This window comes from Oreochromis niloticus, linkage group LG13, assembly GCF_001858045.2.
Source record: "Oreochromis niloticus isolate F11D_XX linkage group LG13, O_niloticus_UMD_NMBU, whole genome shotgun sequence".
Taxonomy (NCBI): domain Eukaryota; kingdom Metazoa; phylum Chordata; class Actinopteri; order Cichliformes; family Cichlidae; genus Oreochromis; species Oreochromis niloticus.
Genome location: NC_031978.2, coordinates 2,315,900 through 2,343,436, shown reverse-complemented (window position 1 = coordinate 2,343,436; position 27,537 = coordinate 2,315,900). Strand labels below are relative to the sequence as shown.

At 52.6% G+C, this 27,537-nt stretch overlaps 1 protein-coding gene across 7 annotated transcripts; it reads right to left on the bottom strand.

The window, feature by feature from the left end:
• Positions 1-100: 100 nt before the first annotated feature.
• Positions 101-27,201, bottom strand: cul9 (cullin 9). 7 transcript variants are annotated; one of them, XM_019366466.2, is made up of 46 exons: positions 27,000-27,139; positions 25,160-25,232; positions 24,386-25,081; positions 22,100-22,254; positions 21,396-22,001; positions 20,790-20,931; positions 20,528-20,718; positions 19,939-20,125; positions 19,642-19,854; positions 19,373-19,565; positions 18,967-19,168; positions 18,700-18,890; positions 18,429-18,625; positions 18,196-18,344; positions 18,030-18,118; positions 17,721-17,826; positions 17,419-17,646; positions 17,239-17,329; positions 16,568-16,739; positions 16,382-16,487; positions 16,208-16,303; positions 15,962-16,137; positions 15,406-15,539; positions 14,041-14,226; positions 12,876-12,905; positions 10,098-10,237; positions 9,633-9,815; positions 9,391-9,548; positions 9,113-9,311; positions 8,868-9,039; positions 8,631-8,776; positions 8,403-8,529; positions 8,116-8,321; positions 7,780-8,036; positions 5,877-5,994; positions 5,556-5,804; positions 5,335-5,475; positions 5,095-5,259; positions 4,464-4,627; positions 3,876-3,969; positions 3,088-3,162; positions 2,628-2,738; positions 2,421-2,538; positions 2,207-2,340; positions 1,475-1,566; positions 101-1,389 (listed from the first exon to the last, which is right to left on the bottom strand). In XM_019366466.2, coding segments are annotated over exons 2-46 (7,809 nt in total). In that variant the 5' UTR covers positions 25,161-25,232; positions 27,000-27,139; the 3' UTR covers positions 101-1,166. The 7 variants fall into 7 exon arrangements, with proteins under 7 accessions (XP_019222011.1, XP_019222013.1, XP_025753020.1 ...); XM_019366468.2 differs by having other exon boundaries at positions 25,165-25,232; XM_025897235.1 differs by lacking the exon at positions 27,000-27,139 and adding an exon at positions 25,762-25,892.
• Between the last annotated feature and the right edge of the window lie 336 nt (positions 27,202-27,537).

Here is a 27,537-nt window from a genome sequence, read left to right as displayed (position 1 = left end):
TGGTGTCCTCGCAACACTAAAGACTGACAAGCTTTGAGGTTAACATGCTACTGCCTGAATCTCCCCCATCCCCCCCAAAAATACACTGAAGACACAGTTGGCATGTAATCTAATTACATTTGAAAGTAACTGAAGTGTAGCAGAAAAAGCTTTTATTTAGTTTTGCCGGCTGAAGTCGCTTGACTCCAACAAAGAAACCAGAAAAGTATCTCAGAACATCAATAATATGAATATAAGATCTCTCAAAATTACAGCAAAACTGGAGCTCAGGAGACATCCCAGAATCCTGCAGGGCAGGAAGTCGTCCAATAGCGTCAAACGGAGCAGGGGACAGTCTTTGCTTAGCAAATGAGAAGCGATCGCTCGCTTATTGCAGTGATACATTAGAAACCGGTTCTGCTCGACCCATCAGCATCAATTTTTTTCAGATGAGTAGAAACCACAGACTCTCAGAACGCGTAAAAACCTCCAAATACGGAGACAGGAAGTGAGTTTCTTCACTCGCTGACAAAGGCAACGTCCGTCAGACGCAGAACCGAAGGCAGAACGTGATGAGGAGGACGAGCGAGAGTCGGACCAGCAGTCCAACTCCGGATCGCCGTCCCGTTTCTCACCTTTACTCTTCAGGAAAACAAACATATGATTCAGGCGCGGAAGCAGGACCGAGGCCGGCCAGAAAACAAACCAAAATCAGAGCCAGAAGCTCCAATCAGAATTCGTAAAAATATCATGTGAACTTTATTTTTCTGACAGGAAGGAGAAAAAGGAAAACCAGCGTGAACTGGTTTAAACTGGTTTAAGTCAGCACAAGTTAAACTGGGGTTAACCGATTTAAAACAAAGACCTTTGAACTAATCCAAACGGGCGCGTTCTAGTTTTAAAGAGGAAACAAACAGGAAGTGGTCACATTAGGAAGCAGTAATCTTTTTCTAAACTCAGAGCTCGTTCCTGATTTTGACCCTCGCCTGCTTCCGTACTCTGAATGCAAACACAGGAAGTGAGATACAGAAGTGAGAAAGCGGGTGCAGCTGTGTTCGGGATAAAGGAGGACGTCTGTCCCATCGCCCTCGCAGACGTCCTGAGGTGGCGTTGGATGGCGGTGCAGAGGGCGCGGGGTCACAGCGGCACCTGGGTCGCCCTCAGGCTCTTAAACCCGACTCGCCGAGTCAGTCGAAGGGGCTGAAGTCCCTCTCCAGGTTCTCGGACTCGTCATCGTCGGAGAAGAAGTCGTCCTCGTCGATGTCGTCCTCGTCGTAGTCCTCGTGCCACTCTGGGACGTACTCTTCATCGTACTCGTCGTCATCGTCCTCTGCTTCGTCGCCGCCCTCTTCCCCTGTGTAGTTGTTGTTGTCCGAGTCTCCGGAGTCGGACGCCCGGTCCGACTTGGACCTGCGTGAGAGAGAACGTGTCAGTGTGTGCACATGCTCAGTACGCACCTTCAACCTTGCTTTATGTTGTAGGAGGCGTTACTCACACTTTGTTGGCGTCGGCGTGGTTGGACAGGTTGGAGGCCTGAGTGGACTCTGGTTCCTGGCTGCCCTTGGATTGGTATCCGACCCGGAAGTCCTGGAGACAGAAACAGGAAGCAGTGCAACGATGACATCACAGAGCATCCCATCTCATTTTGGCAGGAGGTCAGAGCAGCATCCTCTGAAAAAACAGCTAAAGAAGCTTATTTTGATAGGTTATATCGTTGACTGAGGCTGCTGACTAATGTGGTCATGACACGACAGCGCGTGGAGGCGGAGCTCGGCGTCACAGCTCTGACATGGTCTATGGGCCTCATGGTTTATGGGCCGTGTATTTTCTCAGAGTGGTGAACGTGTCCACCTCAGAAATAAACTTCAGAGTGAAGCGACTTTAGCCTGCGCCGTTCCTCACACATAAACGCTGCCGCAGGAAGTGTCAACAAATCTGCAGCACCAAACACGCCGAGCCACCGCCGTGGCGAGATCTTTTTAAAGCGTTGGATTTAATGTCAAAGACTGAAAACGTGCAGAGCTAACTTTTTACAGCGTGCATGATTTTCACGGCGCCCCCTGCAGGTTCATCTAAGCCTGTCAGAGGAATCAGCTCCATGATGCGGGCTGAGGCGCGTTCCCAGTTCTGTCATCAGAGCCGTGACGCTCGTCGGCTCACCAGCTCATTTTCACAGTTTCCTCTCAGGTCGGTCTCATGTAGACCAAACCAGTTCTGGAGCAGGTACCTGGGTGGAGTGCTGGAGGATGGCAAGCAGGCGCTCTTGGATGCGGCGGATCAGCTCGAGTCCAGTGTTCAGGTGTTCGGGTTTCAGCAGCCGCACGCACGAGGCCAGGTCGGTGCACTGCAGCAGAGTCTCCTCTGAGGACAGAAAACCAGCAGACACACCAGTCAGACCAGTTGACACGGGCCTGATGAGGATCAGAGGATCAGAGCCTCACCCAGCAGGATCTGCAGAGCGTTGGTGTGCAAGTCCAGAGCCTCGGTCTGCTGCTCCATCACGTCCATCTTCTCCGTCTCCTGGTTGTAGTAGCTGTACACGCAGGAGTAGGCCAGCACCTGCAGACAGAGTGGAGGGCACGGTGAGCACACGCTCCGACCTCAGCGGGAGCGGCTGAGGAGGAGGAGGAGGACGACGACGAGGATACCTTCCGAGCCTGAGCGAGGACTTTACAGGCATCGATGACGAAGGTCAGAGACTTCATCTGCAGAGCCTCATTGATGGACGACACCTTGTTCTCCAGGTTGATGGCAAAGTCCTGCAGACAGACACACACACACACACACACACACACACACACACACACACACACACACACACACACACACACACACACACCATCCAGTCTGTCAGCTACTTCACTGTGTGATTAAATAAAGCGGCAGCCTGTAGTTATCCACAGTATTTTCAGAACCCTGACCCCTGAGCTGGAGACCGAGGGTTGAACTGGGCCGGCAGTTTCAGCAGATACAGGTGTGGGGTTCATCTGAAGCACCTACATCACCTTGGGTTATTGCACTCACAAATTTATACTTAAGCGCTCTTTGTACTGACTGCACGGCCTGTAGCGGGCCACAGCGGTGCTCTTTGAGGGTCTGCAGTCATACCTTGGCCTGATGGTGGAAGGTGCATCTCTCGTTGTAATCCTGGAACTTCTTCTCCTGCCGCGCCGCTTTACTCACCTGCAGACAGATAACACCTTTAATGCCAGCAGCTCACCACAGCTGTCCGTAAGGAACACACAATGTTCACACTGGGCGTTTCTCAATATGCGTACTTGTGCGTACTTGCGTTCTCGTGTACTCGTGATACGTCATCAGTCGGAGACCAAGTACTGTTCCAATTCAAAGTACGCATCAAGCCGAGAACGCGAAAACGTCCCGGATGTGTTCTCGATCCGCCCGTTTTATCGAGCATGCATCGGTGTGGACTTGGTACAGCTAAAAAGCGTTCTAACATCTCACCTGCTTGTTTTTATTAAGGTATGTACACGTATGTACATGTACACTATTTTTATTAATAGAGGTTTCACTACTGAGGTTAAAAATGATATATAAGTCACTTAGATCACTTCTAAATGTTAATGTTTGGTTTATTTCAGTGTTTTATTTGTTCCTGAGTAAACCGGTTTGGCTGTGATTAAAGTTAAGCTTCATAACATGTTACTCACAGTTAAATTAGGAGGGGACGGCAGTAAAAACTCCGGACCTGTGACATCATCACGTACGCAGGTGTTCCAATTGTACAAATCGCGAGTCCGTGCTCGCGTTCTCGGCGGGTACGTACTCACCGAGAACGCGAGCACGTACTCGCGTACTTGAGAATTGAGAAACGGCCACTGTTTGCTGTTCTGATTGGCTGACTTGTATAGTCACATGACAACATGTGGACCAACCATGGCAGAGCAGTTGTAGTAATCTTTGTGTGTTGGTTTCCATGGTTTCAGGCAGCGCCAGCAGAAGCCGTGGTTACATTTGGCACAGGTCATACTGAGGAGAGAGGTCATCGACATCACCGTTACCAGAAAGTCTGTGTCTCTGTGTGTGTGTGTGTGTGTGTGTCTGTGTGTGTGTGTGTGTGTGTGTCTGTCTCTGTGTGTGTGTGTGTGTGTGTCTGTCTCTGTGTGTGTGTGTGTGTGTCTCTGTGTGTGTGTGTGTGTGTGTGTGTCTCTGTGTGTGTGTCTCTGTGTGTGTGTGTGTGTGTCTCTGTGTGTGTGTGTGTGTGTGTCTCTGTGTGTGTGTGTGTGTGTCTCTGTGTGTGTGTCTCTGTGTGTGTGTGTGTGTGTGTGTGTGTCTCTGTGTGTGTGTGTGTGTGTGTGTGTCTCTGTGTGTGTGTGTGTGTGTGTGTGTGTCTCTGTGTGTGTCTCTGTGTGTGTGTGTGTGTGTCTGTCTCTGTGTGTGTCTGTCTCTGTGTGTGTCTGTCTCTGTGTGTGTCTGTCTCTGTGTGTGTCTGTCTCTGTGTGTGTCTGTGTCTGTGTTCATACTGCAGGCAGCCTTCGTTCTTCTCGATCTGAGCCTGGCAGCTCGGGCAGCGTTTGGAGATGAGCTTGGCGAGGTGTTTGCTCTGAGCCTCCATGCTCATCCCTTCATAGTAACCACCGTCGTCCATCCACTGGGACATGTGACTGCAGCTCGCTGGGTAGTGTGCCTGCAGCAGGGGTGGGGGGAGCGGCCGCATGTTTACACACCTGGCCTTTAAACAGTTTAACGCAGCAGCGGTCACCTGAAACCCAGGTGCTGCGACTCCAACACACAGACTGTATACAGAGTTGGACATGCACCCACTGGTTTCTGTGCTTTGTTTGGCGCGATGAGCGAGAAGGTCACCTGACTATGGAGTTGCTCACTCATTGGCTAATGGGATTTGACTGACAAAGCTTCCGCTAACGAGGATGCTTTGCATAATCCTCATGTTTTATTCAGTCAGGCCTGGAAGGGCCAGATCAGGTGACCAGGAGACTTTAGCCAATCAGACTTAAGGGGAGTCGCCACCTGCTTGACACTAGGCAGAATGCAGGTTTATGCCATCTTTTTATACAGTCTGTGGTAAAACAAGGTTCCCACGGGAACTACAGCTTCACCTATAAACTGAAAGCATGTAAGGTGACCTCTGACCTCAGGGAAGTTGCAGCTGAAGCAGGAGGACCAGCAGCACTTTGAGCAGGTGGCCATGCTGCCCGTGTTCTCCTTGCAGAGGATCTGATCACAGCCCTGAGGGTTGGTGCACCACGTCAGGTTGGAGCAGCACTCCACGTAGCCTCTGAGCAGGGCGTTCTCATACTGCGGAGGAGGAGGAGGAGCTTAACACCCATAGACGGGACAGGCGAACCTGAAGGTGGTCAGATGGTGTGTTACCTTGGCGATGGTGTCCTTGTCAGTGAGGATGCTGAGGAAGAACTGGGAGGTGGGCTGAGCCTGGCAGTCTGTGATTGGACAGTTGCAGTTCATGATCAGGTTCTGCTCGATCCTCGCCGTCAGGTACTCCTGCCAGCACGACTGCACGACACACACACACACACAGAGTCAGACTCGCGCCACGCCCACAGCAAGCATCAAGAACTGAGAGCGGCGCTGACCCTGCAGCAGTAGTGCATGCAGCTCAGCGAAGGCACCGGCTCCATGCCGCAGCTCCACGGGCTCAGGCACACTGGGCAGGTGGAGGTGGGGCTTGGTGGCGTCTGAGGGTTCAGGAACTTGAGTCCGGCGGCCACGATGATGGCGTCAGGGTCGTCGGTGTACCGCTGCACCAGCAGGTCCACGTTCCACTTACAGTGAATGAGGAGGTGCTCGGCCCGGTCCAGGTCCAGACTCAGCGTCCCCGCAACCTGAGAGGACAGACAGGTCACCTAACGCACCTGAAGGGGTGGAGACTACCCCCCATGAACCCCTGACCTCACCTGCTGAACAGTCCTCTGCATCAGCTGACGAACTTCATCCTGCGTCATCGTGCGACCCATCGAGAAAAGAACGGCGTCAAGAACACCATCCTCAAACCGCCGCGGCACAGGCACCAGACTGCAACACACACACACACACACCTGAAACACTCACACACTGCAGGATGACTCTTTGATAATCAATGAATACGATTATTTTTTAGTTAATGTATCAGCTTAAGACTCTCCAAACTGGTGCTTTTCCTTTGAAAACTCACCTGGTTTAATACAGGTAACACTGACTCAATGCCCCCTCCTGTGGCACACAGTGGTATTGCACCTCGCTCACGTCGGTGTTTAACATTCAATCTTAGTTCAGGTTTTATTTCACGGTGAAGAAAAGAAAACTGGGAGTCATGTCGTTGAATGACTAACAAACGTCAAAACCAAAACGCCTCCAGCTCCAGACCATTTAACAGATGACACTGAGCACAGCGCCCCCTGCAGACCAGTCTGTCAAATTTACACTCTGTTTAAAGTAAACACTTCCTCCTCAGGCCCCACGTGCAGGAATCCTCCAAAGTAAAGGCGTTTATGAAGGTTTATGTTCTTTTAAAAGTCTCCGTCTCTGATGGATCCTTTGTAAAGAGTACGACTGTTTGTGTAACCTGTGCTGGGACAGGAGTGTGTGTCTTCACTGACTGCACTGCAGTGTGTGTAATACCTGTATTCAGCATGTGCGCTCCTCACACTCAATATTATTCAGTTTCTGGTCCTGACACGTTTTGTCTCATTGTTATCGCCCTCACCGAGTCTGATAGTTGTCTTCGTCAGCACGAGGAACGTGGAAATGACCCACGGACTGACAGCAGCAGTGTCTGTCCATCGTTTCATTCTGCCGCTGCTCTCATTCGCAGCGCTGTCAACCGTACGGGCCAAACCCGAACACGTGCAGCTGATGAACAGCTGAAATCAGCTGCTGCAGGAGAGTAGCTCAGGTCCCCATAACCTCACAGTTTAACGTGGATGTGAAGCGCTACACACAAAGCCTCATTTACCCCTCGGAGCCCCGCCCTCAGACACTGATGCAGGTGCAACTCTTTCTGTGAACCTGGGTTTAAGAAATAACAGCTTCAAGATAAAGCTTGAAAAACAAGTTTGACATCATAATGTACCAACCACACGACGTCACGCTCCGACCTGACAGAAGATGGCGCTACGCCTGTTTTTAAACCCAGGTTCACAGCCAGTGTTACAGCTCTGAGAGAGTCTGAGGGCGGGGCTCTGTCAGCCTGCGTGTAGCGTTTCACGTCCTCTTTAATCCAACGATGACTTCTACGAACAGAGACGAGCTCTGAAGAATCACTGCAGCTCAGTTTGATCCTCATCAGTTTATTTGTCAAAGGTTTGCTCATTAATCAGCATTTTAAATCAGAACAAAAAATTTGTTTAAACTTCTTTCTTCTTCTCTTTAAAGTCGAGTTCAGCTTCAGTGTGATCTGAACAGAGGTCAAAGGTCAAACAATATTTACAACATTGTGTCTCTGATCCGTTTCAGCAGCTTGGTTTCACAGACGTCCGATTTCTGATTGATCGGCCGATCAATCGCAGATAAACTTCGAGCCGATCAAAATCAATCGAGATAAATTTACAACCCATTCGAGTCTGTGGCCTCGTTCGAGGCTGGCAGACCGCCGCAGGTCCCTTTTCTGCGGCTGCATTCCTACTGGATGATAATAAAGAGGAAGTGCTATAAAAAAAAATAAAAGCTGACGTGAACGAATAAAGTCAAAGAAGAAGAAATGAGAATTCTGGTTCAGAAATGACGTCTGTAAAACAAAGCGCTCTCCTGGCTAAGGAGGGCGGGGCTTAGCTGAGACTGACAGACTGAACCCATGTGTCAAGTCAGAGGTCGCGGTCACACCTGATGTCGGCCCGGCTGTCGGAGGCGTTGTCCTTCCTAATGTCGGCCCGGCTGAAGGAGAACTGGGCCTGGCCCTTCTGCGGCGTGGACGGGTCCTCGGGGACAAACTCCACAATGTGCGGGTTCTCGTCGTTGCGGCGGATGCAGCCCTTGCTGATGACATGCATGATGCAGGACAGGACGTCGCTGGTGCTGCAGCTGAAGCGGCCCGAGCCCGGAGAGCGCGATGCCTCCTGCTTCTGACACGAGTCCAGCACCTGAAAGAGAGCGGCACAGGTCAGAGCCTCAACACACCACCGCGGGCTTTTATTTTGAAGGAGGCAGGCAACCTCTGACCTTGAAGACGAGGTTGTCGATATGCATCTCCTTCTCCTGCTTCATGATGTGGACGATCAGGCAGTAGATGTAGTTCCTCTTCCTCTCCAGCGTGCCTGCCGCGTCCTCATCCACGTTCAGATACGTCTGTTTGGGCAGCAGCCACACGGACGCCCGCACGCCCTCCTGGCTGCGAGACGCCACCTGCTCGTTCAGCCGCAGCACACCTGATGTAAAGAGATGCAAAGTCAGAGAAGACTGACAGCGGTGCTGACACACGCCGTGTGCGTTTGTGAGGCGGGTCTGACCTCGGGCGGGGTTGTCCGGGTGGCTGCAGTACAGTGGCCCGCCCTCGCCGATGAGTGGCAGCAGAGCGTGCAGCAGCACGGTGGCGGAGAGGCCGCTTGCCTGCAGCAGGGCGTCAACTTGAACCTCCTGCAGACGCACAGAAACACAAACGTCACATGCACATCAAACTACGGACTCGTTCCTCCAACGCCACAAACACGGTGGGCAGTGAGACCACGAGGAGCTACCTGCTGGCTGTTGAACTGCAGCAGCACGAACATCTGCAGCGTAGAGACGTGCAGCGTCCAGTCGCCGAACTGCAGCTCGGCGTGCCCGAGCCACGTCCACTGCAGCCGCCGAGGCTTGGAGTGGCTCAGACCGTATATGGACTGACCTGCAGACAGGAAGTGACATCGGTCAGTGAGCTTGAGGCAATACTGATTGCTGTTGGAAATGGGGGTGCCGGTGTGGGTGGAGGCGCTCACTGTGGGTGTAGAACTGGGTGAACTGGTTCAGGTAGGAGCAGAGCTCCGGGGGGAGGTGCTTCGCCGGCGCATCCAGGTAGCAGAGCGAAGAGACGGCCCAGCAGCGCGGCGACAGAACCAGGACCTGGACCTCCGCCTCCTCCTCTGACTCTGCCCACTCCTCCTCCATCACCTGCAGAAACAAGGACACAGAATGAGACCCTGCAGGCAGTGATGGGTACTTGGGGGCAGGGCAGACATGTGACCTGGTCGTGCTCCTGCAGGCTGCGGTCCAGCTGCTGCAGCCGGTACAGGTGGAACTCCTGCTGCAGCTCGGACGACTCGCTCAGGTTCTTCAGCATCTGCTGCGGGAAGCGGCTCGGGAAGCAACTGCCGATCTGCTCTGCCACGGCGTGCTCCAGCCACACGTTCCCCTGAGCCAGCAGCCGGTCGCCCAGGTAGTACCTGCACAGAGCGAGAGGCGGTGATCGTTAGAGATGCGCAGCGGGACGCGCAGCGCAATGCGGCGCAAGTGTGATCGCACCTGTAGAAGTGCTCAAAGGTGCTGGCGAGCTCCAGGCCTGACAGGAAGAGCATCGGCTCCAGAAACTGCTGCAGCCGCTCCAGAGTCTCCACGCAGCCGGATGCCATGCCGCTCGCCTGGATCATCTGATCGATGTACTGAGCGAAGCGCTCGCTCACCTGCGTGCAGCAAACACAACAACGTCACACCGTGCACCGAGAACACGAGATCTTGGATGGACGCACAGCGGCGCCGGCACTCACGTGCATAGCTCTGAGGATGGAGAGCTGCAGAAGGGCAGCGGAGAAGCCATGCCGCAGGGCGAGGACGAAGGCGGTCTGCTGGCCGAACAGCTCCTCCATGGCGTTCTTCAGCCGAAGGTAGAGCCGCCGATATCGCTCCACGAAGTCCGGCAGAGTGCAGCTCGCCTCCAGGAACTTCTTCACCTGAGGGGGAGGAGTCACGTTTAGCTCATTAGCATCGAGGGCCGGCGTCCTGCAGTTTTTAGATGTGTCCTTGATCCAACACAGCTGAGTCAAATGGCTAAATGACCTCCTCAACATGTCTTGAAGTTCTCCCGAGGCCTGGGAATGAACTAATCATTTGATCCAGGTGTGTTGACCCAGGGTGAGATCTAAAACCTGCAGGACACCGGCCCTCAAGGCCTGGAGTTGGGGACCCCTGATCTAAACCCTCAAACAGGAAACGACGCTGAACAGCTGACTCACCTGGCGTTGTACAACTCCCTGCCAACAGAGGGCGATGCCTGCGATGCTGCTGCTGCTCTTTACTTTAGGTTTGGCTGAGGACGAGGAGGAGGAGGTGGAGGTGGCTGCGGAGGAGTCTTTGTTCTTCCCTTCTTTACCATCTGCAAGAAGAAGACATTTCAGACGTCGGGTTTGGGGAGCTAACGCTCGCCGGCGATGAGTGACAGGGAGGTGAGATGAGAGCGCGGCAGCCACAAACGAAAAGTGAAGCCGAGCGTCGGTCCTTCTTTTCCCACTGAAAAGAAACCGCGTCAGGGACTGAGATGGGAACAGGAAGTAAACAAAGAGCGGCCCAAACTGAAGGGAAACAAGATGGAGGACGGGCTCGTCTGAAGGAAGCCGAATGTTTCAGTTGGTTCAGATGAGGACAAGGAAGGTTGCCAGGCACCGCCTGCTGGAGGCATTTCAAACAAAAACGGGTGCTTTTGGGCTGCCTGTCAGACTCCTCCCCCAGCATCAGCAGCTACAAACATCATGTTTCAGCAGCCAGCAGGGGGCGACACCAGCTTCCTGCCCTCATGTGGACGCATGAAATGTCAAAGCGTAAAAACCAAACTAATAGGGTCCGACTGCAGCACCTTCGTCCTCTCAAGCACGTTTTATCGCCTCTCCTGGTGAGGAGGGGTACGGCACCAAGACAGAGCGCCTCGCCAACGTTTAAACACCGAAAGATTGACTTTAAATATGACTCACAAACGCACCACAAACAACAAGCTTCGCCTCCTCTCGGTACGTTCTGATCTGACGGACGCCCAAACAGGAACAGGCGGTTGTTCAATGCTGCGTCTCTTTCATGTTTCCTTTGTTTTACAAGGCTGAACACCAGACGTGTAAATTCAATGCAAATATTTCGTGTGTATATTTTATCTATTCATTACACAGCTGTTCACACCGAACGCATCATTGTGCACAACGAATCTGTGACATTTATTTTTCAGATCAAGGTTGATGTTTCAGATACGTATAAACACATCTGACCAATCAGATCTCAGCATTTGGTAACATCGTGCTGTTGCTCAAAACGCACGCCGAAGACAAACTGTGAAACCGACCCGTTTTACCTCAGACGCTCACCTACACCTGCTCAGTGTCACTCTGGTGCCAACAGGAGCTCAAACTGCTGACATCCTGAACGTCTTAAAACCATCGTTAAAAGCATCATGAACAAAACTGTTCATGATGCGAAAACTGTGAAACCATCCAGCTTCAGGAGCTGCAGGATCAAACCAGGAACTCCTCACTGCTGCTGCCTTCTCGTGAGAGCTGCATGGACCCAGAATCTGTTTCTTCCTTTTCTGGTTGACAGCCTCGAGGTTCCTGACAGTCATGCTGAAGTCATATGCTTGTCTTTAAGCTCCGCCCCATCATCAGCTCTGTGCAGACGATTGTAACCCACCTAAAATTTGCCTCATGAAAATGAACTGCTGTTCCCAACGAACGTCAGTAGGTAGCACTATCAGATTGTTTAGTACTTGTGAACTTGAGTTGATATAGAGAAGGAGAACAACGCTAAGGCTACTTATGCTGGTCGGAGCTACTCACCGAGTTTTTCTTTAATCCTTGTTTAAAAAAAAGTTACGTGTGAAGACACAAATTGGATTTTACTCTTCCGCTTGTTGGGAAACGCGAACACTTTGTTGATGCCGATGTTCCCCGTTTTTGTGATTTCTGTTCATTTCGGGTTGTTTTTTTTTGTTGGAGTCTAAAATTGTGAGAGCAAGGCCAGTAAATTCACCTGCAGCTGGGGATCCTGGGGATTCAGGATCCCCAGCTGCGACGCAGGAAGGTTCCCAGTCTACTTAGAAGTGACAACTGCGTTACTTATTGACAGATAAGCTTATGAGATCTCAAAACAATACACTACCCGGGTAGTACTACTAACATTAACACTATACACACACACACACACACACACACACTTACTTCACACACCTGAACTGAAAAGACTGAAAAGAACTCTGAACTTTGGACTATGAAACTGAATACATGGACTGACAAATATGGATTATTGGAACTGTTACTGTTTTTTGGTTTTGTTTTGAATAAATGTTGACCGTTCTTTTAGCTGTGGGTCATTCGCTCCTTAGTTGATTCCTAGAGAACATAAGCCCAAGATCCTAACTTTCTCTACATTCTGTAGTGGTATCGTGTGTTACACAGACAATGATAACTAAAAGGATGACACGAGATCACCGTTTTTATGGAGACTGAAATCTTTTTAAACTTTCCCCATGAACAACCTGCGACAGCGTCCCCGTGGCCTTAATGGCGGGCCGTCACCCTCAGAAGGCGTCAGGTTGAGTCTGCGTTTCCTTTTGTTTAGGATGAAATACGACGGTGTTACGGTCCAACTTGGAGACTGCGGACGAGCTTGCATTTTGTTTTTGTTTCAACGGCAGGAAGAAAAGTGAAAAGCTCCTGAGATCGGGCCGACTCATCCCGACCCTGACGTGCACTTTGACCCCTCGGACGTTCAAGCCCAGCTGTTTTTTTTTGGAGTCACAGGTGAGTGTGAAGCACGGCTGACATTGAGCAGCCATCATCGCCCTCACTGTGAGGTCACTTAAACTGTCCTCACAGTCACCGTGACAACGCCAGACTCTGACACGATCACAGATCTGAGACTGCGGCCGAGGTCAGATAAGAACGCTCGACCTGTTTGGCTCAGAGAGGAGGAGGGAGGAGGAGCGCAGCCGGACCCTGGAACAAACGAGGCCTCTGAACTTTGCTCTTACTTACTCTTCAGCTCTTTGCTTCTGTTGAGACCTTCTGGAGACAAAATAAACTACTGTAAGTTATTAACATCCACAAAGGGTCAAAGGTCAGCTTTCAAACACACATCAGCTGTGTCCCAAAACGTAGGCCGCATCCTCCTCAGGACCCGGCCTTCGCGGTCTACGTGGGCCGGGTCCTTTGAAGACCGAGAAGGCCGGAAGTGAGCGGCTGTGAAATGGGACGGTCTAGCCTTCAGATCTGCGTCACCGCTGTGTCTGTGGAGTTTAAACTCGGCTGTCTGCTCCTTGCTATCTAAAATATAACAGGACACCAGCTTGATGCTATCGAGCTGGTGGGTAACAGACGTCTCTGAAAACGTCGGAGCACTTTTGCAAATATGTGATGTCTTGAGCAGCAAACTGAGCAGATATTTGAAGTTTACACAGCTACATTCTCACCTGAAAATACGTTAAAAGTTTATTTTGTGACCCAGAAAGAATAATAAGAGTAATATTAAACCTAAGTAGCTGCCGCCATTGTTGGGAACTGGAATTTGCTGGGCTGCGCTATTCAATTCAATTTCATTTATATAGCGCCAAATCACAACAACAGTCGCCTTAGGGCGCTTTAAATTGTACAGTAGATAGCACAATAATACATACAGAGAAAAACCCAACAATCATATGACCCCCTATGAGCAAGCACTTTGGCGACAGTGGGAAGGAAAAACTCCCTTTTAACAGGAAGAAACCTCCAGCAGAACCAAGCTCAGGGAGGGGCGGGGCCATCTGCTGCAACCAGTTGGTTCATATCCCCTATGAATTCTGGGATATGGTGGGCCACGAAGGGCACACCCGACCCATCCTTCAAATTTGGGGAAATGAAGGACGCATTGGTCGGCCGCATTTGAAGGAGTCAACGAATTGGGACAGCCTTCGTCGCCTGGCTTTGACATAATCGGCCTACAAATGCGGCCTCGGAAGAATGCAGCCTACGTTTTGGGACACAGCAATTGTTCCTGAAACAGAACTTCCTGTTTGTGTCATCAAAGATCCTCTGACCCCGACCACCACTGACACCTAAAGACAAACTAATGCACTTTAACCCAAGGATCACACAAACCCAACAGGAAGTCAGAAAAACACGAGGAAACTATCACAATAAAAGCCATGAACAAGCTCCGACTCACTGGATTTGACGGGCGGTTTGAGCTCCTCGCCGTCCACTCTGCTCGTGTCCACGTGGACCAGCAGGTGCGTGAGCCGCCTCACTCGGGAGTTAAAGATGGTGGCCCGACTCTTACAGCGGTGAGGCGCCTCCGAGTTATCCAGATACTCACTGAGCAACCAGGACAGAGGGCTGCACGCCGAGGATTCTGGGAACACACAGACATCGGGCCGAGAGACGGTCCGCTTTAACGAGGTCATAAAGTAAACACATTAGAATTCAATAATTAACAATCTAATCAACGAGGACGACCTGCAGCTTCAATGGGAGAGGAAACAATCTTTCTACAGACATGAATCCAAACGCTTTGATCAAATCAACAAACACAAAAAACTAACCTCAAAATCTCCGACACACATAATACAGTGAGACAGTGTGAACAATTACACACAGACACACAAAAACCACAAAAGATATAATCATGCAGAAGCTTTTGCGTGTCTGTACGTGTCTGTCTGTCTGTCTCTGCGTGCCTGTCTGTCTCTGCGTGTCTGTCAGTCTCTGCGTGCCTGTCTGTCTGTGCGTGTCTGTGTGTGTGTGCGTGTCTGTGCGTGCCTGTCTGTCTGTCTGTGCGTGTCTGTCTGTCTGTGCGTGCCTGTCTGTCTGTCTCTGCGTGTCTGTCTGTCTGTCTCTGCGTGCCTGTCTGTCTCTGCGTGTCTGTCTGTCTGTGCGTGTCTGTCTGTCTCTGCGTGTCTGTGTGTGTGTGCGTGTCTGTGCGTGCCTGTCTGTCTCTGCGTGCCTGTCTGTCTGTGCGTGTCTGTGTGTGTGTGCGTGTCTGTGCGTGCCTGTCTGTCTGTGCGTGCCTGTCTGTCTGTCTCTGCGTGCCTGTCTGTCTGTCTGTGCGTGCCTGTCTGTCTGTCTGTGCGTGCCTGTCTGTCTGTCTCTGCGTGTCTGTCTGTCTGTCTCTGCGTGCCTGTCTGTCTGTGCGTGCCTGTGTGTGTGTGCGTGTCTGTGCGTGCCTGTCTGTCTGTGCGTGCCTGTCTGTCTGTCTGTGCCTGTCTGTCTGTCTCTGCGTGCCTGTCTGTCTCTGCGTGCCTGTCTGTCTGTCTCTGCGTGTCTGTGTGTGTGTGCGTGTCTGTGCGTGTCTGTCTGTCTCTGCGTGCCTGTCTGTGCGTGTCTGTCTGTCTGTGCCTGTCTGTCTGTGCGTGCCTGTCTGTCTGTGCGTGCCTGTCTGTCTGTGCGTGCCTGTCTGTCTGTCTGTGCGTGCCTGTCTGTCTGTCTGTGCGTGCCTGTCTGTCTGTCTGTGCGTGCCTGTCTGTCTGTCTGTGCGTGCCTGTCTGTCTGTCTGTGCGTGCCTGTCTGTCTGTCTGTGCATGTCTGTCTGTACCTGACAGTGTGATGCTGTGAACGATGGGGGTGATCAGAGCCTCCCAGCAGGTTCGACCTAGAGCTTCGGCAGCCTCGGCGTCCGGCAGGAAACGATCGGCGAACATCTGCTCGTGTCTTAGAGCGCTGTTCAATCTAACCACACACACACACAGACACACACCAGTTTTTCCAGATAGTTGTACTTGATTAGATGCAGTACTAGAGTATTTACTAATACTGTAACAGTATTTTTAGTGAGTATTTGTACTGCAGCCGTTCACCCTCATGACTGAAATGCCGTTAGAGCGGCTTGGCGAATTTCTCGTGGTCATGCAGACACGCTCACAGCGAGCTGGGCCGTCATTGGACACGCCCACAGTCTGAGTACACATGAACGCATGTAAAACTTTGGGCTCTAACATTTCCTGCAGGCTTTTGCGTCCATTACAGAAAACATCGTCTTTGCTTTCTGACACACGCTGTACTTTACAGTACTGTCAAGTCATTTTAATAGTATTTCCTGCACTACTTGTACGTGCTAGAGAGTGGCAGTACTCTGTATGCAGTATTCATACTTGTTGAAGAGCTGCAACAACTGCGTCTTGTCCTCCATCACCTCCTGACACCAGGTGTGGGCCTTGGTGCTGTAGAACAGGTAGGTCCGGCAGCACAGCTGCTCCTTGAACACGGGCCAGAACGTGGGCTTTGGACCCAGAACCTCGAAGCCGTGGACGCGGGTGTCTATGCCGCCCTGTGACAGAGAGGGAGGGGTCAGTGAGAGGACGGGAAGCTGAAGGAAGCTGACGTGAACTCGGTCTGACCTGCTGGCACCGCTTGACCCTGATCTGGACGATGGGCCAAAACCGGGTCATGTTCTCCAGCAGAACCACGCGGCTGGCCGATGGCGGCACGTTCACCTGTGGAGACGCAGACGGGACAGGTAAGGGAATGCTTGGAGCAAGCACAGCACAAATCGTATGGAGACTCGCACTCACCGTGTTGAGCTCCGTGTTGATGTTGGTGGGCTCGTCTCCCCCCAGGACCAGAATCCGGGCCGGCATGTAGCTCGAGTCCTCGCTGGCCACCAGGATGGCGAGTTGCCTGAGCGGAGACACAGACGGTGAGGTGTCAGCGTTACCCGAGAGGCGGGAGCAGACGGCGAGGAGCCGGGCCCCGCCTACCTGATGATGACGCCTCTGTGCATGAAGATGTTGATGAAGTGCGAGCCGGTGCAGCCGTTGGACTCCCAGTAGGTTTTCGGGTTCTTGTCGGTCAGCTTGTTTGCTCGATGGTGATTGGACGACACCTCCACCTTCTCCCAGCATTTGTCCTCCTTCAGCTCCACGCTGGACCCTGAATGCAGCACAGACAGTTAGAAGCACACCTCCCCGAGAGCGCCAACAGCCCCTCCCACTGCAGATTTAAGGTAGAAAACCACCACCGGAATGCAGCATGAAGCGGCTCTGCTCACGGAGCTCAGCGAGCTGTGAAACCAGAGCGACGGCGATTATCAGCAGTGTTTATTATCAACAGCCTTTGAGGAAACACACCACCTGATGCCATCCTCCACCTGTGACACTCAGGGCTGGATTTAAATCTGCACCAACAATAACACAGACTGTACATAAAAGATGGACATCTGTTCTCCAACCATCGGCGAACACTGAAGGGGCGGCTCTGACCATCACACTGCATGCTCATTGGTTACTGAGACGTCAGTCATGAGCGAACTAAGCTATTCTGACAGAGCCCGTTTTGCACGGCGGCGAGTGACTGCCACGCCTAACACTCGACCAGGATTGGGCGTTCACTGTTCTTTTGTTTTGCAGTGAAACGTCAGGATTTAACCAACCTTGGCACAGATTCCTGAGAAACACGTCGAAGAAGGGAATGTTGATTGGCTGGTGGCTGCGGCGGTGCTCCTCGATCTGCCCCAGCACCATCTGACAGGAAACAGGAAGTTGTTTCTTTACGTTTGCTTTCAACCGAGCGAGGGTCGTCTCCAGGTGACAGAAGCCCCACCCCCGTGTACCTGGATGCATCCTGCGAGGACGCTGGTGGTCATCTTCTTGTAGAGGCTGGCGTACTTCTCGCAGTCGGTGATCAGGTCTCGAAGCTCGGTGACCAGCAGCAGGTTGGTGCTGTGCTTGTCCAGCGCCTTCACCAGCGCCTCCTTGGTCCCCAGGCGGCACATGACCACGGCGTAGTCTTTGTTCAGAGACGCCAGCCGATACAGGAAGCGGATGAAGAGCTGCACCACCTGCGGGAGGAAGCGGGAGGTTAGCAGATGTCGGCTGCTTTACCTGTGAGCGTGCTCCGAGCGCGCTCGCTGACCTCTCTGTCGTTGATGAAGGCCGTCATGGAGGACAGGCAGGGCTCGATGCTCTCGTGCCACGGCAGCATGTCCTCCTGGTAGTTGTCCAGGAACTTGTTCAGGATCCTGCGAGAGCGTAAAGAGCCAATCAGACAAGAGCATCCTCATCAATATTAAACATATTACATCCACTCAGGAAGAACCTGCACAACATGACTGAGCTATAAACGTGTGGACGGGGTGGGAGTGCACACCCAGCACCTGTTGCACCTGAACACAGCATTTTGATCAATCATCATCAAGGTGAGCAGGGTCAGAGGTCAGCATACCTGAGGATGGACAGCTGGGCGGTCCGATCGCCTCGGTGCTGCTCCATCAGACGGACCAGGTCCTGGTAGGTGTCCCGACTGTGAGTCACCTGCACAAAGACAAGACCCAGGGTTAGGAAACATATCTGCGGCGTGTGCACATGTGCTCAAGCGTGCGTCACATCACCTGGCTGCGCTCCTCCTCCAGCTGTGAGGCGTCGTCACACAGCAGCTGCTCCAGCGTCTGGATCACCTCCTTGGTGGCCGTCATCTCCTTCAGACTGACGACCAGCATCTGCAGCTCCGTGTCCTTGAAGTCGAGCTGCTCGCAGCTCTCTGAGCGCACAGGTTGATGAGCACGAGTTAAAATTAGCACAAATCTGAATGGACTTTGGCAAGAGTGATCCAAAGCGTGCGTACCTTTGCTCTCCAGCTTGTGCACCATGGAGATGTGGTTGAGTGCGATGATGGCGAGCATGGTCTCGGCGCGGGACAGACTCAGACACTTCTTCAGGACGGCGGTGACGTCACAGGCGACCAGCTGCTCCGCGAGGCTCTTGTGGTTGGAGATGAGCATGATGATGACGAGCAGCCCGTTCCTCACCGACGGCACGCAGCTGCACAGAGGAGGGCGTATCAGCACGGCGAGCACACGGCGTTAACCGTACTCGCCGCCCCAAAGGTCACTCACCCTTTTGTGTTCAGCATGAGGTCGATGGCGGCTGGAATGGCGTCCAGCAGGCCTCTGGAGCCCTCGGGCGTGGCCGAGCCGATGCTGGCGAAGATCTCCAGCATCATCTGGGTGCCGGACTCGGAGAGCGGCGGGCTGCTGCCTACGCTGCGCAGGTCGTGTTTGCTGGCGCCTGTGATGACCTTCAGAGTCTGAGAGGTGGAGGAGCCAGTCAGGAATCATTTCACGGCAAAGCGGCAGATGAGCAATGAACAGAAGTTTTCTCACCGCCAGCGCCAGCTGCTGCACGTGCACCACGCCCGAGAACTCCTGCATGCAGGACAGGATGGCCTTGACCCCGCCCTCGGTGGCGAAGGAGACCCTCCACTCGTACTTGAGCATAAGGAGGTGGGTCAATCGGAGCGTGCTGACGACCACGTCTTTGGAGGCGGAGCCGAGCAGCTCCACCAGAAGCTTCAGCACTTTGTCCCTATGAGAGAAACATGCCGTCACCTTCTACTTCCTGCCAAACACCATCACAACCAGCGCCCGCCAGTGCAGCAGATCAAGGTTTTATGGTAACGCCACAAAGAAATAAGGCAATTTGACCACGTTTGTGACGAGACTCCACTCACATACCGAGGGTGAAGGTTAACATCGGGATGACACAGGAAACCGCTTGGCGGCGTCTCACCGTACGGTCTGGGCTGAGTCGCTCCTCGTGGCGTTCTTCTCCTGCGCCCCCTCCACCAGCCGGGTGAGGAAGAGGACAGCGGCGAGCTGTTGGGCGTGGTCTGAGCCCGAACCACCCTTCTTTAGGACGTCCACAACCTCCCCCAGCTTCTCCAGCACCGTCTTCTTGCCCTGCACCCGCGGGTTGTTAAACACTGCAGGAAGAGAGCACAGGTGAGTAACAGCTCGCTCTGATACCTGAAACGAGTCTGGAACAGGCCCCGCCCCCACCTTTCATCTTGTCCTCCAGGTCGTCGGGGTATTTGCTGACGTCCTCTGTGGGCAGCTCGCTCTCCGTCTCCGAGCTGCAGCAGCCCGAATCCACTGGAAGCTCTTTCTTGGCCTTCTTGGAGACGGAGCCCATCGCTGAAGACGAGGAGGTCGAGGCAGACGAGAAGCCCTGCCCTCCTCCGCTACCTCCACCCAGCCCGGACGAGCTTTCAGCTGTAGAGACGCACAAACGAGCACAGTGAGACAAGGGTGTGTCGAGGACACGCCTTACGGGAGGCGTGTTGTTTGTTTTCTCACCCAGCAGCTCTTCGTCCTCCAGGCTGGCTCCGCCTCTCTTCAGGTAATGTTTGGTGAAGGCGTGGGAACACAGCAGGTCGCCAAGGCACGATGACGGCAGTTTCTGCTTCAGGTAGTGCAGCAGCTTCTTGGCCACGTCTCCGGGCACTGACAGGCCAATGAGAGACGAGTCGTCCAGCTCCGCCTCCTAAGGACAGATGTGGTGACAGTCAGGCTGTTCAAACCACAAACCCGGATCATATTTCACCGCTCAACGTAGACAAGCCAGGCGGCCGCCGTCCCGCGCTCAGACTCAGGTTTATTTGTACCATGTGACTGGGAGGTGCACTGACCAGGGCCATGAACCCCTCGCTCACCGTCGCTGCGATAAACTCTGCAGACTTTGATTTTTATTTTCAGAGGATATTTCAGCTTCTCGTGATCTAATTGGTCCAACAAGCTGCACACGTGCAGCGACTCTTATCAAAGGACATAAGGTGATGTAGCGGCACGCTTACGCCACAGGCGGCTGACGGTCAGATCCTCTCACCGCAATGATCCGCCTCCCCGCGCTCTGACTTTAAACCCAAGAGACGAAGGCGTCTCCTACCTGGTCATCGAGGCTCTGCAGCAGGACGCCGTTGACCTCCTGCTGCTGCTTCGGCTCCAGTTTCTTGATAAAGAAGAGGATCTCCCACCACTCGGCTCTGCTCAGAGTGACCGGCTCCGTGTTCAGACCCTCGGACAGGTAGGGCAGAGAGTAGAGACCGCCCGGAGGCTTCAAGAAGAAGGTCTGGCTCACTGAGAGAAGAAGAGACGTGCTCAGACTGCGGAGGAAAGCAAAGGAGCAGCAGACAGCGCTCGGCTCTTACCTGATGAGAGTTTGAGCGTCTCGGTCAGAGAGGAGGCCTTCTCCTGCGTCTCCTTCTCGGCCTGACTGCTGCTGCCGCTGCCCAGAATCTCCACCATGTGCCAGTGGACCCAGTAAGTCCTGGACAGGGAGTTCCAGTACACCTGAACACAGCAGAGAGCGGGTCAGAGGCAGGCTCTGAGTCACGCTGATCTGAGTGCAGTTTCTAACTCATTAAGTTAAGGACTCAAAAATAAGAGCACCAAATGTGGACGCACCTCCGTGTACTCTGAGGGCTTTTATTCTGAAAGTATTCACAGCATGAAGGTAACATGTCACTGTAAATAAAAATCAGCTGACTGTGTGTGTTGGGGGGAGGGGCTAACACTGCTCACAGCTTCGTCCATGTTTCTCCTCCACCAGCTGGCGTTCAGTAGCTACACTCTGATGGTGTTCACTGAGCGCTGGTTACCTGTGCTCGCTACCCTCTGCTGGCGATTTCCTGTAGTGTGCTACAACTTGTGTTTCCATTTAATGTTTGTGCGCTCTACTCTGACAGCCAAATCTTTCTCTACACCTGCATGAAGCCCCACCCCCTACTTCAGCCCACCTATACGGGTTTCCTCACCTGTACGGGTGGCGAGCCGTCGTTGCTATAGCGAAACTCTCCTTCGTCGCCAGCGCTCACCTCCTCATAGTCCTCCAGCATGCGGACCATCATGCCGCTCTTCAGGTTGTCCTGGACGTACTCCACGTAGGCGGAGCGGCAGGTGAAGTCCGAGCGTGTCTTGAAACCATTTGCTTTCTTCTTTGGTGGTGTGGCGGCGGGGGCCGCGCCACCGGAGCTGGTGGTTAGAGCAACAGGGGAGGCGCAGAATCGAGGCTGAAAAATGGACCTGAGGACAGGGCGGGAAGCCTCCTCCCCCTGAGCCTCCACGCCAGCCACACCTCCCGTGAGGTGGGCGGAGCCATCAAGCGGTTGGCGGTTACGGTCCCAGCCCATCACTCGGACCAGCTCCGAGATCAGGTTGGCCATGGCCATGGTGAAGTCAAACTCCCGCTGGATGCGGAGCTGCTCCGTCTGGTGAGCGGAGCTGCTGGAGGAAGAGGCGGGAGAAGGGCAGGTGTCCAGCTTTTCAGAGCCTGACTCCGCCCCCGCTGTGTTGAGCTTGTCCATCAGAGACGTGACGCACAGGTAACGCTTCACCAGGGAGAAGAGCAGCTTCCCGGGAATCTGAACACACACAGTCAAACAGGTTTACTGCAGCGGCGCCCCCTGCTGGGCGGGGCGACACAGGCACACCTCTGACAACATAAAGAAACGAGTCTTACCTGCGGCAGGTGAATGCCCTCGAAGGAGATGCCGTGCTCCTCGGACGACGTGGTCTCGGCGAACAGCTCCAGCAGCGTGTAGCGGTTATCGAAGTCCATGTGCTGCTCAATGCCGTCCTGCTGGCTCAGAGACAGCAGCACGTATGCCCGGCTGCCTGCGTGCGACACAGCAGGACACGCCCTCAGCACCTGACACCACTCAATAACAGATCAATAGTCGTTCCAGGAGGCGCTAGCCCATAAGCACACATTTATACTTTAAACCATTTACACCAGGGGTGTCGAACTCCAGGACTCGAGGGCCGGTGTCCTGCAGGTTTTAGATCTCACCCTGGGTCAACACACCTGAATCACATGATTAGTTCATTCCCAGGCCTCTGGAGAACTACAAGACATGTTGTGGAGGTCATTTAGCCATTTAAATCAGCTTGGATCAAGGACACATCTAAAACCTGCAGGACACCGGCCCTCGAGGCCTGGAGTTCGACACCTGTCCTTTACACTATCAGCAGGGGGCGGAGCCAGGAGGGTGGAGGCAGTGTTTAACAAGGACTTAAAACATCTGATCAAATTATTGATTAACTGATTTTTTTCAGACCATGTCAGAGTAAACGCGGCATCACGCTCGACCCGCATTAGCGCTCAAAGCTCTCAGCTCTGAGGTGAAGACGAACGAATGAGGCGGAGCTTTACGAGACGTCAAGCAGCTGAACACGGACAGAATAAACCTGAAAGAATCAAAGTTTTAGACACATTCAGATGTGGACCTCTGTTGAAAGCCACCAGAGTCCATTCATAAAAACGCTCATTTTAGCCCGAGTGTGGAGCTGCTGCTGATTGGCTGCCTGCACCGACGAGTGCGTTTCTGGACCGAGCTGTAACGAGCGTGACAGGATGCACACTTTAACAAGGCGGATGTAGACAGAGATAAAACAGTTTCTCCATCAAAAAGCTCCAGTGCCTGTTCGGCTTCACGCTGCTGTGATTACCATCAGTAACTGGAACATTACTGAGAAAGAGCATGATCACAACTTATTGATTATTAATCATCAGCACCGTTCTATCAGAGTACTGATCATGTGACAGGCGTTGATGTCACCGACTGTTTCAGAGGGAGCAGTCTATGCCGGGACTCCCTCCTCCACCTCCATCAGTACGGGAGTTCAGAGATTCTCAGAGCGTGAAAACGTGAAACTTTCTTCTTCTGCTCCGATTCCAGCTATGACGTGGAGGAGCAGTGTTGCTTCTCCAAGCAGGAATCAAACTCCTCCATGGCTTTGTGGCATGTAAACATGGCTGCTGTCCCTGCACGCCTGAGGCCCGTTTAAAGGTTTGAGTCATCACCCCTCGACGCTCAGGCGGCTTCTCCAAAGTCCAGATCTAAATCTTAAGGCAACCACGATCTCAGCGTCCTAACGTCAGCTTCACGCTTCTGCCTTTGATCATTCTGCTAACCTCGGCCTGCACGCCTCAAACGGCCGACCGCGGTGACACAGCACTCTGAACTTCCTGTACGCGAGGGCTCGCCCTGTTTTTTCTCGAGTCAGCTGAACATTTCTGTTGCCACGGTGACATGATGTCAGGCTATCTGAGGGTTCACGAGCTAAAAACTTTAGTCCACCCGTCATGACCGCCTCTGACTGGACATTCTCCCCGTCGGAAAACGCTTCCTCCCCCGATTCACGATCGTTCTCACACGCTGGCCAATCGCCAACACCTGAACGCTGATGCAGCACTGGAGCACACCGCCGACCGCGCCGAGCTCATGTCGTGTATCAAAGACCAAACCCACTGAAAAACACCCCTCTAATCCTATTGGCCAGCTGGTCAAAGTAGTAGTTTTATATTTTACGCCACATTTTAGAGCGAGTTGGGAGGAGGAGGCGGTGTTGCCTCGGTCTATCAGCTGATGGTACTCAGCACAAACAGGTGTGACGCATAGCGCGCAGATGTCATTACTCTGATCGGTCCTCACGCTTCACTTCCCATTTCATTCATCACTGAAACTCCAGAACGCCGCCGCCACCCACCCAACCCTTAAAACACAACTGACCGGCACACAGGCAGAAGATCCAGTCTGACCTTTTTTAATATTCTGATGATTTTATCTCCCACAGCAGCTCCAGCTGTTAATTCTGTTCAACTACCGCTGAGAATGTAAAAGAATAATGGCGCCTAATCCACCTGAGGACTCTAAAACAAGCCTGCAGTATCATCACAGCCCACCGGGGGGGGGAACTAAGCCCTGTATCCGATCACAGCGTGGTTTAAAGATGCGCTGCTTACCTGCGTCGTGTGAGGCGAGCGCACGCAGCATCTTCCCGGCGCTTCGCCTCGTCTGCGTCTCCTTGTTGCACAGCAGCTCCATCAGCAGGTTGAGCGCGCCTGTCTCCTTAAAGACGCCGACGAGCGAGCCGATGCTGGCGTAGGCGCTCAACACGTGGATGGTGTGCATGATGTTGATGGAGAAGTCGCTCTTCTTGGCCATCTGCTTTCGGGCTCGGCACACCAGGTTCTTCACGTCTTCCTTCATGTCCGACAGCTCCACCTCGTCAAAGGTGACGTCGGACGGGAACTCTGTGCCGCTTGAAATGCCCGAGTCGGAAGCCTCGCCGCCACGCTGCTTCTCCTGCTGCAGGGGGCGCTGGGAGTCCGTCTTCCTCTTGCCCAGCAGTGTGGGACAGTTGGCGTACACATCCTCTGTCGACATCCACATCAGGATGTTTTCCGGTTTGGATTCTCCAGACACAGTGCTCACGGACCCGCCCACCCCGGAGCTGACGCCAACCGTCCCGCCCACTTCGCTGGCACCACCTCCAGAGCTGGAGCCATCGTCAATGGCGATGAGGCACCAGCGAATCAGGTATTCCGTCTGGCCATCGTGGGTGCGCCGCTGTCGAATCAGCTCCTCGGGATACGCCTGCAGCTTCGGGCCGAGCTGGACCAGCAGGTTCCCATTGCGGCGTTCGCCAACCATGGTCACTGATGGGAGGAGCCAGAAAAGGAGAAGTGGTCATTCAAAGAGAAGAAGTGCGCTTATTTATGTTTCAGTAAACTTACTTTACCAAAAATGGGACTGGACTTTGAGGAAAGTGGCAACCGATGATCTCCAAACCAAACTCCAGTCAGAAATCTGCAGATTTTAGAATCGTTATTCTTTCGGTTCCTCTCTTTAAAACAATTACTCTGACTGAACATGTGTGTGAAGGAGGAGAACTTCTGAAGTGAAAGTGAAAGAGTAAAACATGCAGACCCAAAGAGAAATACTTCAAATTTTAACTGTACTTTTGTGGCGGGAATAAAGTCATGTAACAGTTTTATTGTATTCGAAAATGATCAAACATTTAACTGGAGTTTGGTGTTAGAGTTAAAGCAGTGTACAACCAGCAGGTCTTCTGTGACTTCTCATATAAACAAACTCTAAAATTAACCAGAATCTGACTGATGTTTCATCAGGAGGCCACGAGAACATGACATCACCTGAAGTATAACTCCGTTTTTGTTGAGAAAGAGAAAAAAAAACAGAAAAGCTGATCAACCCAAAGAAAATCGTGAAAATAACTAAAATGACCAGAAACTGAATGGAGCTCTGGCATAACGACAAGTAACACAGACATGTGACTGTAGTGTGATGTCAGCGGTCAAATCTGCACATTTCTTACTGGATTCTGAAGAATATGCAGAAATCAAACTAACTGGACTTTGGTGATGGGGTGAACTCTGCAGATGTGACTGGAGCTGGGTATAGAGAAGATCACTCTAAGATGACCACAACTCCGAGTGGATGCTGGTGTGAAATAAAACAGATGTGACACTAGTTTGATGTCAGGGCAAAATTTGTGGATTTCTGACAGGAGTTTGGTGGAAGCACAAAGTCGGCTGGTTTCCAGCTGCAGCTGTGTTTCGGCCCTGGGACGATCCCGGTGCGTCTCCCCGCTGTCAGCTGAGCGTGCGCTCTAACGGCTACTAGCTTCAGCGGGCTACGTCTAAAACTTGGGTAAGAAGGAGAGTAATTTCTGGAGTCACCTGTGCTCGCCGCTGCCCTGCCTTTAGCGCAGTGTCATTAATGAAGTCAAAGTGACTTTTCATTGCATCAGCTCACTGACAGTCCTGTAGATTCAGGAATTAGTTGGGCCCTTGATTTTTTTTTTTTTTTTATTTTTATCTGAACGCAACAAGCTAACATGGCTGCTAAGGCTAGTTCGCTGCCGCAGTTAGTTTCACCTTTAACCGCAAAAATCTGCGCTTTGTACGCACTTTGTCAAAGCTGCGGCACGCTTTGTTGGTTAACATGCCAGCTAACTACCCATCACACCTAACCAGCCAACTTTTACTCATGGTGAGCCATATGGACGGAGCGCTCAAAACGTCACACCAAAGCCCATGTAAAAAAAAAAAAGAAGCAGCTCCATTTAACTTTAAACAGCTCGCTGATCAGACTAACTCACTCTTTTTTGCTCTATAGAATATTCTAGTAAATTCGGCGCCTCCAACTTCCCGTTTTTAAACACAAGTTATAATGAAGTCTACATCCAGTCTTCCGCTCTCTGCATCATCGTCACCTCAGACAAACTTCAGAGGACGAGCCAACAGTTCCTGACTGAGCCCTGGTGGCGATAGCCTGCCATCTGAACCTCAGTATCAGTGTGCCGAAGCGAAGCGAGCCTCCGACAGGCTCGCCACACGTCTCAGACACGGACGGGACTGCGCGTGTTTCTGCTCTCTGCGGAGCGTTTGTTCTGAATTGGCAGTTTTTTGAATGGAGTTTGGTGCGCCGCTCTCAGGGCGGCTCGGGGTGGGCTGTGGATGTGAACGGAGGGCCTCCGGCAGGAAAGCGGCTCCGCGGGCATCCACGGCCCGGACCGGAGGACCAGCCGAGTGTCAGGTAAGTCCGGCTTACCTGCTGCGTCACAGGCCTCCCCCCCGCTCTGAGTGCCCCCCCTGGAGCGCTGTTTTCGCTTCCTTCCTAAGGTTTCGTTTTTCAGCCTGCCGGTGTGGCTCTGCTCGCTCTCAGCCAGAGTTCTGCACTCCTGGATGCGCATTTGCGCACTGTGACAGGAACAGCGTCACTAACGGCCTCTTCTTCGACGCACGCGCCGACACTTTTCTTCTTCGCTGGGTTCAAAACTACGGTTGATTGAGCAGCGCGCCCCCCGCTGAACGGCAGTGGGACATCAGCCCAACGAGTCCAACAGGGAAGGCGAAAACATCAGAGAGGTCTGTACAGGTGTAACTAACAGGTACACAGGTGCAACAAATAGGTACGTGTAACAGACAGGTGTAAGTAAGGGTGTAACCGCAGAGGGTCAGGTACAGGTGATATTTTTGTCTGTCTAACCCTTGCACATTAATATTATTATTGCTGTTTGGAGAGGAAAGCTCCAAAAACAAAAGTGTTCTGTTCTCTGAGTTACAGACAGCAGCTACTCCTCCTGTCC

Coding starts and splice junctions, on each gene's coding strand:
- cul9 (XM_019366464.2), bottom strand. CDS start 27,141: ATGCGCATCCAGGAGTGCAGAACTCTGGCTGAGAGCGAGCAGAGCCAC. Junction 22,002..22,099: donor AGGGCATTCACCTGCCGCAG/GTAAGACTCGTT, acceptor GTGTGTGTTCAG/ATTCCCGGGAAGCTGCTCTT. Junction 5,260..5,334: donor ACAAGGACACCATCGCCAAG/GTAACACACCAT, acceptor CCTCCTCCGCAG/TATGAGAACGCCCTGCTCAG.